This window comes from Anarrhichthys ocellatus, unplaced genomic scaffold (genome assembly GCF_004355925.1).
Source record: "Anarrhichthys ocellatus isolate YVR2014 unplaced genomic scaffold, GSC_Weel_1.0 scaffold20, whole genome shotgun sequence".
Lineage (NCBI taxonomy): Eukaryota > Metazoa > Chordata > Actinopteri > Perciformes > Anarhichadidae > Anarrhichthys > Anarrhichthys ocellatus.
This window is the reverse complement of record NW_022280050.1, coordinates 115837-124330: the sequence shown is the minus strand read 5'-3', so window position 1 is coordinate 124330 and position 8494 is coordinate 115837. Positions and strand designations below refer to the sequence as shown.

The window sequence follows — 8494 nt, the reverse complement described above, 5'->3', positions numbered from 1 at the left end:
TATTTGAGGGCTCATTCTCACTTCACGGCTTGATGAGCGTCCCTATATTGTTATGTTTTCAATTTTTAGGAAATGCATCACAAAAATTCAAGGTAAATTCCAGGTGATGGGTTCTCGTCAGTCAGCGGTTTTATTGTATGATAATAACATAAAGTTGATTAGTAAGTGTTAATAATTATTGGGTAAAGTCATATAATTTGTTAGAGGGGTTTTCAAAGTCCGACCATCTCTCCATCACTATTATTATCATTATTAATACTTTGATCTGGGGCACAATCATGCTGTAACTTTTAGTGCATCACGTGGGGGCTTTGGGGGATGGAGACAGGAAGTATAATGTTGCTGTAGAGTCAGTTAGCTGTGGGTAGCCCTGTGTGTTTTTGCCTATATTTGTTTACATTCTGGTAAAGTGGCACAATTAAAAGTAAGCCGAAGTTGCTATTGACAGTTCCTGTTGGTATTGTATCCATAGATGTACAGAAGTCTCTCACTGGATTACTTTAAAACTGAAGAAAACTTAAAAATGGGAAGATTCTTCGGCAACTTCTGGATCTATAAGGAGCATCTTTACTCTCAGGTGTATTGATGATTGACATCAGAGGTAATGGTATTCCCAGGAAGTGCAAGTCACACTGAATATAAAAATGTGTGCATCATGCCTGTGTGTTCAGGTTTGACTTCAGAGTATAAGACTCCAAGAAGAAGCAGTACGAATTTTAAAGCAAACCGTGGCTCCCGTTGCTCTCGCGCCCCCCTGGGGAGCTGCGCTTCACAGTTTGAAAGCATCTGTTCCTTTAAAAAAAAGCAGTATCTATCATGCAAGTCATGCCAAACCCACAGTAACAAATGAATTCTCACATTTGCAATATCCTAAATTAACAATGAAGCGAGATACTTGTAGAGCGGGATACTTACGCAGACTTTGAACGCCTGGAAGGTGTTGTCCAGCAGCAGTATGTTGCACACAACCTGTGTGTGCTGCCTGTCTCGCTCCAGCTCCGTCGCCCGGACATTGTAGGATCTGCCAGCAGGCAAGTGGAAGCGCGCGCTCATCACGCTCGTACCAGGGTCTGCAGCAAGCAAACACACACAGCGGAGAGGAGCAAAGGATGAGTGAAGGGAAACAAGAGGTGAAACAGCCAAAAACATAAAAAGAGTGAGGCAGGAATATAAAGGGAGCGTCACTGCATCAATGCTCGTAATGTACACGTACTTTATGACAACGTAGGTGAGCTAGAGGAGTAAGAGATGGACTCAATCCGTCTATAAAAAGTACACAATAAGACGATGTACAGTACAACATAATGTATTTTTCTCCCCACTGCCTCAGTGCAGGAAGCCACGCAGCAAGGCAAGCCTGTACAGGCACGGCGAGGCAGCGAAGAGCGACTGCTTCATGAGAAAAGAATGTCAATGAGTAGGCAAACAGGGGATGTGGAAACTACACAGCAGCCCGGCACTAAATCACTCACGAGCTACTATAAAATTCAATGAGAAGGGGAAAAACAAACGCAGCAAAAGAGCTTCAAATGTGTGCAATCCTCCTCCACGTTTCATTATGACACAACGTGACCGTGTTTGATATTCAAAAGAAGGGAATACGGCATGTTAAAAGTCAGCAGAAGCAACAATCAGGATATCTAATCCTTCAAGTATGTCTTCACTGTGCAGCATAACAATGAATAACGATCTTATTATTATCATAGTTGTATCGGTATTGGAATATACTGTGTACAAACACTCAATAGGGTGCTTTTATTGATTTTTGTACATATTTGACCTATTCTTTGAAGGAATAATTCAACATTTTGGGAAATATACTTTCCACTGGTTGCCTGGCTGGCAGCCTCACATTGATGACAAAAACTCCAGGAAGTTACTGCGCCTGAAGAAACAGTCCAGCACACAGCCCACTGTAACATCACGCTGTGCTGTGTTTACACTTTGCTTCTCGTCCAGATTAAACAAATGAGATATAAAATGTTCATTATTGGGTTTTAGAGGTGCTGGTAGGCGGACTTTGTTTCACTCTGAACAGAGCCAGGTTAGCGACCATGTGTTTCCTATGTCAGCTCTTTCTGTTTGTGTTGTCCCAGCAGTGTTTTTATTTTGCTTTTATTTTGTTGGGCAACATATGGCGCTGCGCTGGGATTTGTGTCCTCTCTGCCGGCCTCCTGCTTTCTTTCTTTTTCATTCCTTGGTGATCTGTCCTGACAGGAGACATAATAACTCCACAAGGGTCATGGCCCCGTCATCAGGAGCTGCTGTATCTGCAACGATGGCTCTGTGTGAGCGTGTGTGTGTGTATAGTATATATGGAGGGCCCTCTGCATGTCTGAGCGGCTTGTCACTACACATCAGCACAAACCCCCGTGACCACTGGCAGATGGCGTGCACACACACACACACACACACACAGTTGAGGAGGCCGCGACTAACGGCAGCAAAACGCCTCGTCACCTCCAGGACACTTGAGCTCCACTCGCATCCTTAACAGGTGGTTTCAATAAGCGCAGAGTGGAGATCATGAGAGACACACGGCATAGTTGATGTCGTCATTTCGTAACAGAACCGATCACACTTAGAGAGATGCATCCGTCCGTCTGATTCAGATCAGCAGGTGTCAGCGCTCTCCACCTCTATTGACGCCTTCCATGGGAGGAAACCCAGGCCTGTGTGACACACCGGGGGCCGTGTTTGTACGTTCAGAGGCTCTCACAGGTAGATGCTAGTGAGCCGCATTACAGGAAGTGTGGGATCCAGTGGCTGACAGCTAGCAGGTGAAATCCAACCGGGCATGATGGTGGTCGCGCTGTAGGTCACCCTGAGAGAAAGGTTTTCCGACTGCCAACAGAATGACCACACACACACACACACACACACACAAAATCAGGTGCACACTGACACAAGCTGCAGCGCTGTCAGCTCGGGGGAAACGGAACAAACGGACCTGCGAGATGAGCAGAGAGGAGCGCCGAGATCAAGCCACGCAGAGGGAAGGAAGGAGGGAAGGAAGGGAGGACAGATGGAGGGAGGGACGCTATCACTGGCTCACGCTGTGGAACAGCTACAGGCTACACAGATGAGGTCTGACACAGAGACTCTCTCTCCACAGGATCCCCTGCTCTCTTCCTGCTCCTAACATTTGTCTGCCATCCAGCTGAAGACAATTTAAAGACGGTTCATCTTTGTAGTGCGCAACCATATAAATCATAATTTCCCCCCCAAATATAACCTCTGTACATGACTTGAAAACAGCACTGATGGTAAATATTGTCAAAGTTCTCTGTAAAATACTCATAGCTGCTGTCAAACTACTACAGTGGGTACGGAAAGTATTCAGACCCCTTTAAATTGTTCACTCTTTGTTTCATTGCAGCCATTTGCTAAAATCAAAAAAGTTAATTTTATTTCTCATTAAAGTTATTAAAAAAGAAAAACTGAAACATCACATGGTCATAAGTATTCAGACCCTTTGCTCAGTATTGAGTAGAAGCACCCTTTTGAGCTAGTACAGCCATGAGTCTTCTTGGGAATGATGCAACAAGTTTTTCACACCTGGATTTGGGGATCCTCTGCCATTCTTCCTTGCAGATCCTCTCCAGTTCCGTCAGGTTGGATGGTGAACGTTGGTGGACAGCCATTTTCAGGTCTCTCCAGAGATGCTCAATTGGGTTTAGGTCAGGGCTCTGGCTGGGCCAGTCAAGAATGGTCACAGAGTTGTTCCGAAGCCACTCCTTTGTTATTTTAGCTGTGTGCTTAGGGTCATTGTCTTGTTGGAAGGTGAACCTGCGGCCCAGTCTGAGGTCCAGAGCACTCTGGAAGAGGTTTTCTTCCAGGATATCTCTGTACTTGGCCGCATTCATCTTTCCTTCAATTGCAACCAGTCGTCCTGTCCCTGCAGCTGAAAAACACCCCCATAGCATGATGCTGCCACCACCATGTTTCACTGTTGGGATTGTATTGGGCAGGTGATGAGCAGTGCCTGGGTTTCTCCACACATACCGCTTAGAATTAACGCCAAAAAGTTCAATCTTGGTCTCATCAGACCAGAGAATCTTATTTCTCATAGTCTGGGAGTCCTTCATGTGTTTTTTGGCAAACTCTATGCAGGCTTTCATATGTCTTGCACTGAGGAGAGGCTTCCGTCGGGCCACTCTGCCATAAAGCCCCGACTGGTGGAGGGCTGCAGTGATAGTTGACTTTGTGGAACTTTCTCCCATCTCCCTACTGCATCTCTGGAGCTCAGCCACAGTGATCTTTGGGTTCTTCTTTACCTCTCTCACCAAGGCTCTTCTTCCACGATTGCTCAGTTTGGCTGGACGGCCAGGTCTAGGAACCTTGAGTGCTGCAGAAATTCTTTTGTAAGCTTGGCCAGATCTGTGCCTTGCCACAATTCTGTCTCTGAGCTCCTTGGGCAGTTCCTTCGACCTCATGATTCTCATTTGCTCCGACATGCACTGTGAGCTGTAAGGTCTTATATAGACAGGTGTGTGCCTTTCCTAATCAAGTCCAATCAGTTTAATTAAACACAGCTGGACTCCAATGAAGGAGTAGAACCATCTCAAGGAGGATCAGAAGAAATGGACAGCATGTGAGTTAAATATGAGTGTCACAGCAAAGGGTCTGAATACTTATGACCATGTGATATTTCAGTTTTTCTTTTTTAATAAATTTGCAAAAATTTCTACATTTGTTTTTTTCTGTCAAGATGGGGTGCTGAGTGTACATTAATGAGAAATAAAATGAACTTTTTTGATTTTAGCAAATTGCTGCAATGAAACAAAGAGTGAAAAATTTAAAGGGGTCTGAATACTTTCCGTACCCACTGTGTGTTTCGCTGAGCTATACAGTCTGCTTTAGTGCGATGTATTGTTCGTGCTGCTCCTCTACGTCATGTATACTCTCAGTTTCGCTGTATTTTGTTTTCAATCCATTATGTTGTCCTCGGTCCTGCTCTGCTCTGCTGTGTTGTCGTTCTATTGTGTCGTTGTCGTGTTCCATCACAAACGTTCTATCACTTTCTGCTCTGCCGTGTTCCTTTTCAGTTGTGCTCTGCTGAGCTGGACAGGACAGCCGCACTCCCCTGAGAGAAGCCTCCGGAACTCCGGAAGCACGCTACCATTATTGCTTCCTGTAGTCAGCAGAGCTTACAAACAAGCAGGAGAGTGTGTGTGTGTGTGTGTGTGTGTGTGTGTGTGTGTGTGTGTGTCTTGACCCCTAAAGCTTCCCCTCAGTGGTGGGCTCCTCTGGCTCTCTCAGCTTATTGCAAACACAGACGGTCCTGGAGCCTTCCAGTCTGTACGCAGGAACACACACCCTTCATATGCACACACAACACATCCGCTGCACATTCAACACGCACATCCACGCAAATATGTCATCCAAATCAAGTCGTGTGTAGCTCCACTGAATCCAGATACATACTTGCAAACAAAAAAGTTTTCCAAACATTTCCTGCTGAACTATGATTCTCCCAGTATTTCTTATTCATACCAACAGAATAAAAGTCTTCAAGGGAAAATACTACACGACAGGCAACGTCTTCTCCCGGTTCGTATATATGGGACGACTAACGAACTTCATTTGCCCCATACGTTTCTATTTATACCGCGGATTTTCTTCAAAAGAAACCCCAAAATACGTGCTATGTATGCGTGTCCCTTTGTGCTGCTTTAAAACAACTGAAATAAGAGGCTCACAGCTCGGGATCCCAAAGGAATTATACATCAGCGCTGCACAGCGGAAACTAGGCCACAGACAAACAGGTGGTCAATTACAGATGTGTGCCAGTGTGTGTGTGTGTGTGTGTGTGTGAGTGTGCAGACAACTTGCGAATGCTGTGGGTTTTCATAATAAATGATTGATAAAAACTACTTTAAAGTGCCATAGATCTTTCTCTCGTTCTGTGTGAGACATTTCAAAAGGAACATATAAATGAAACAGAGGGGAACGGGAAGCCCGAGATCTGGTCTTAACCTGGAAGAAAAATAAGACTTCCTGTTCCAGATCTTTCTTTCTTTCTGCATCCACCCATCCCTCTTTCTATCTCTCCCTCTTCAGACCCCGACACCCGCCCTCATTGAACTTCACCCGGGTTTCTCCACCACTTTCCCTCCCAGTGCTTGGTGTTGCACCCTTTTTTTCCCCTCCACCACCCCCCACCCCCCCATGATCCCTTTAATTCTACTTATTTTATGTAGGGCAACAACAGCAGCAGACAGAGTGCTGTTTCATGTCTGTGCTTGTGTGTGTGTGTGTGTGACAGATTCAAACAAAGCATTTAGAATGCGTCTGTGTGGGGGAGCTGGGGTGCAGCTTAAGGAATGTGGGCAGCGAATGACCCCTGACCTCCTTTAGGGTGAGCCATATGTGGACCTGGCCGATGGTAGAGTCATACAGTGCAGCTGAGGATCCGATTGTCTCTTGAGCGGAGTTCAAAAATTCTGATTTCATGCCGCCAGCACATGCATAAGAAAACAACACTAGCCGTACAGTAGAGTAAGTACTGAAAGGTTGCATTGTATTCATACCATTAGAGCGGCTTTCCGAGCTAATTCTTCAAGTTCAAGTTTGAATTCCATTGCTTCGCGCTTCCCAAACTTTTCTTCTTGGAACAAACTTTTTAAAAATGTGGTAAATTCGTAATATTCGGATTTGTGAGTAAATGAACATTAACGTTTCCACATCAGCTTGTATTATCTTGTATACCAGATATTTTGAAGAGATATACTTTATACTATACTTTATTTTATGCACGTGTTATTGAAAACATATAAACATGTTGAATACTTAATAAATGAGAACAGGCTCTCGCTTTCTCCTCTCGTCAGTAAAACAAACAGAAAGTACGCCGGCCTTTTCTTTCATTCAATGTTATAAAGAAAAACACACATATTCATCCCCAATGGGGCTCAAAGATGTACTGCAGATATAAATGTTAAATATTACAGAAGAAATACTGCAAAATGTTTTTGGTGAGCCTAATGACATCTCCTGCCAACCCTCCTGTGGGTCCCGACCCGGTTTTTGCGAATAACTGGTTTTGACAGCGAGGTTGAAGTTTTAAAAAGAGCCAGTGTAAAAACACTTTTAGTGTAAATAACTAAAATGAGTGATTATTGTAAAAGGAGAATATGAAGTCAGGTTTCTCGCGGTGTTACATTCATCATAATTCAGTTATACAGAGTTGCAAACGTCTGCAAACCTCTGCTTGAACTTGAACACCGACTCCTCGTGGAATAAGCCTCTTCAATGAAAAGCCTGAGTCAGCATGTCCGACTGCATCGATCAGAGGAACCAGACGGTCCCATTCAGCTCTCAGCTGCTTACAGGCCTCTACTCTTCATTTCAACGTAATCAGAATTCAACACAGTGAATAGAAAAGCAGAAACTTTCACTGATTAACAGCCATTTGGAAAAAAAGTCTGAATGAATTATTCTGGACAGTGAAAGAAAGGAATGCATTATGTTTTTTTATTCAAATTGTCGTTTAGCCAAAACCTCAATCACTGACTATCGTAAAAAACCTGAAATGAAATCCTGAACTTGTGAGACTGTTGATTTATTTGCTGGTGAAGGTGATGAAGCTTTAGATCGACGGTTCTACTGTATAACAGGGTTGATCCATTAGGCCACCTGCGGTGTTTACAGAGGGCCGACGCCAGAGCGAGTAAACAGTGAACAGTATCCAATTGAACACCACGAGGGCCAGACTAGGTGAGTCAATCAGTAAGCTGGGAGGTTAAAGGATTTGGAGGGAGGCTAAATGGATTGCAACACGTTATTTCAGTGATTCTCAAACTCTCTCTATCATGAGCCCTTGATTTCCAATATGAGGGTGTTTTCACTCCGATATATCAGGAAAACATATAACAAAAAAGAATGACGTGTTTCTTTACACCCATGACTTTGGTATCATCAGAGTACGCTGTGTGTCTTTAAGATCAGGAACTTTGACTTGTCATGGCGGGGAAAAAAAAGCACCGGTGGAATAACATTCCTCGCAGCGATTCATCGTGTTATTAGTTACAGCTGTGTTTGACAAGGGTGTGACACAACCACAGACGTTAAATGATAGAAACACTCCAGTACAATTACGAAAATCTAGGATTTAATAACAGATCGAAACGACACCAAAGAGAGAAGCCCCACGAGACTTCTCCTGATAACGGCTTTCCTTTATCCTCGTCCCCCCCCCCCCTCATGCCTTTAACTGTCAGCACGGCCTGTGTGAGGCCATTATGCAAATTATAGTCATCAGTGGCAGGCAGAAGCCATCGACTTACACACACACACACACACAAAACAGAGCCATTCATAAAAACGTAGCACCTGTCACAGAGATTCCCACTGAATTAAAGATACAGATAATGGAGATTTTTCAGGAGCAGCTCCTTTCTGCTCATTCTGGTCTAATATTACTCCTGGACTCACCTCCTTTAGACCTCTCTCTCTCTCTCTCTCTCTCTCTCTCTCTCTCTCTCTCTCTCTC

The 8494-nt window shown here is 44.3% G+C and overlaps 1 protein-coding gene across 2 annotated transcripts in view; it reads right to left on the bottom strand.

Annotated features, from left to right (window-relative positions):
- Positions 1-8494, bottom strand: part of ptpn4a (protein tyrosine phosphatase non-receptor type 4a) — a 53388-nt gene that overhangs the window by 29968 nt on the left and 14926 nt on the right. For both annotated transcript variants that reach the window (XM_031858280.1, XM_031858281.1), the window contains exon 2: positions 916-1070. In XM_031858280.1, coding sequence (XP_031714140.1) covers positions 916-1053 — 138 coding nt within the window. In that variant the 5' untranslated portion in view covers positions 1054-1070. The remainder of the gene's footprint in view (positions 1-915; positions 1071-8494) is intronic.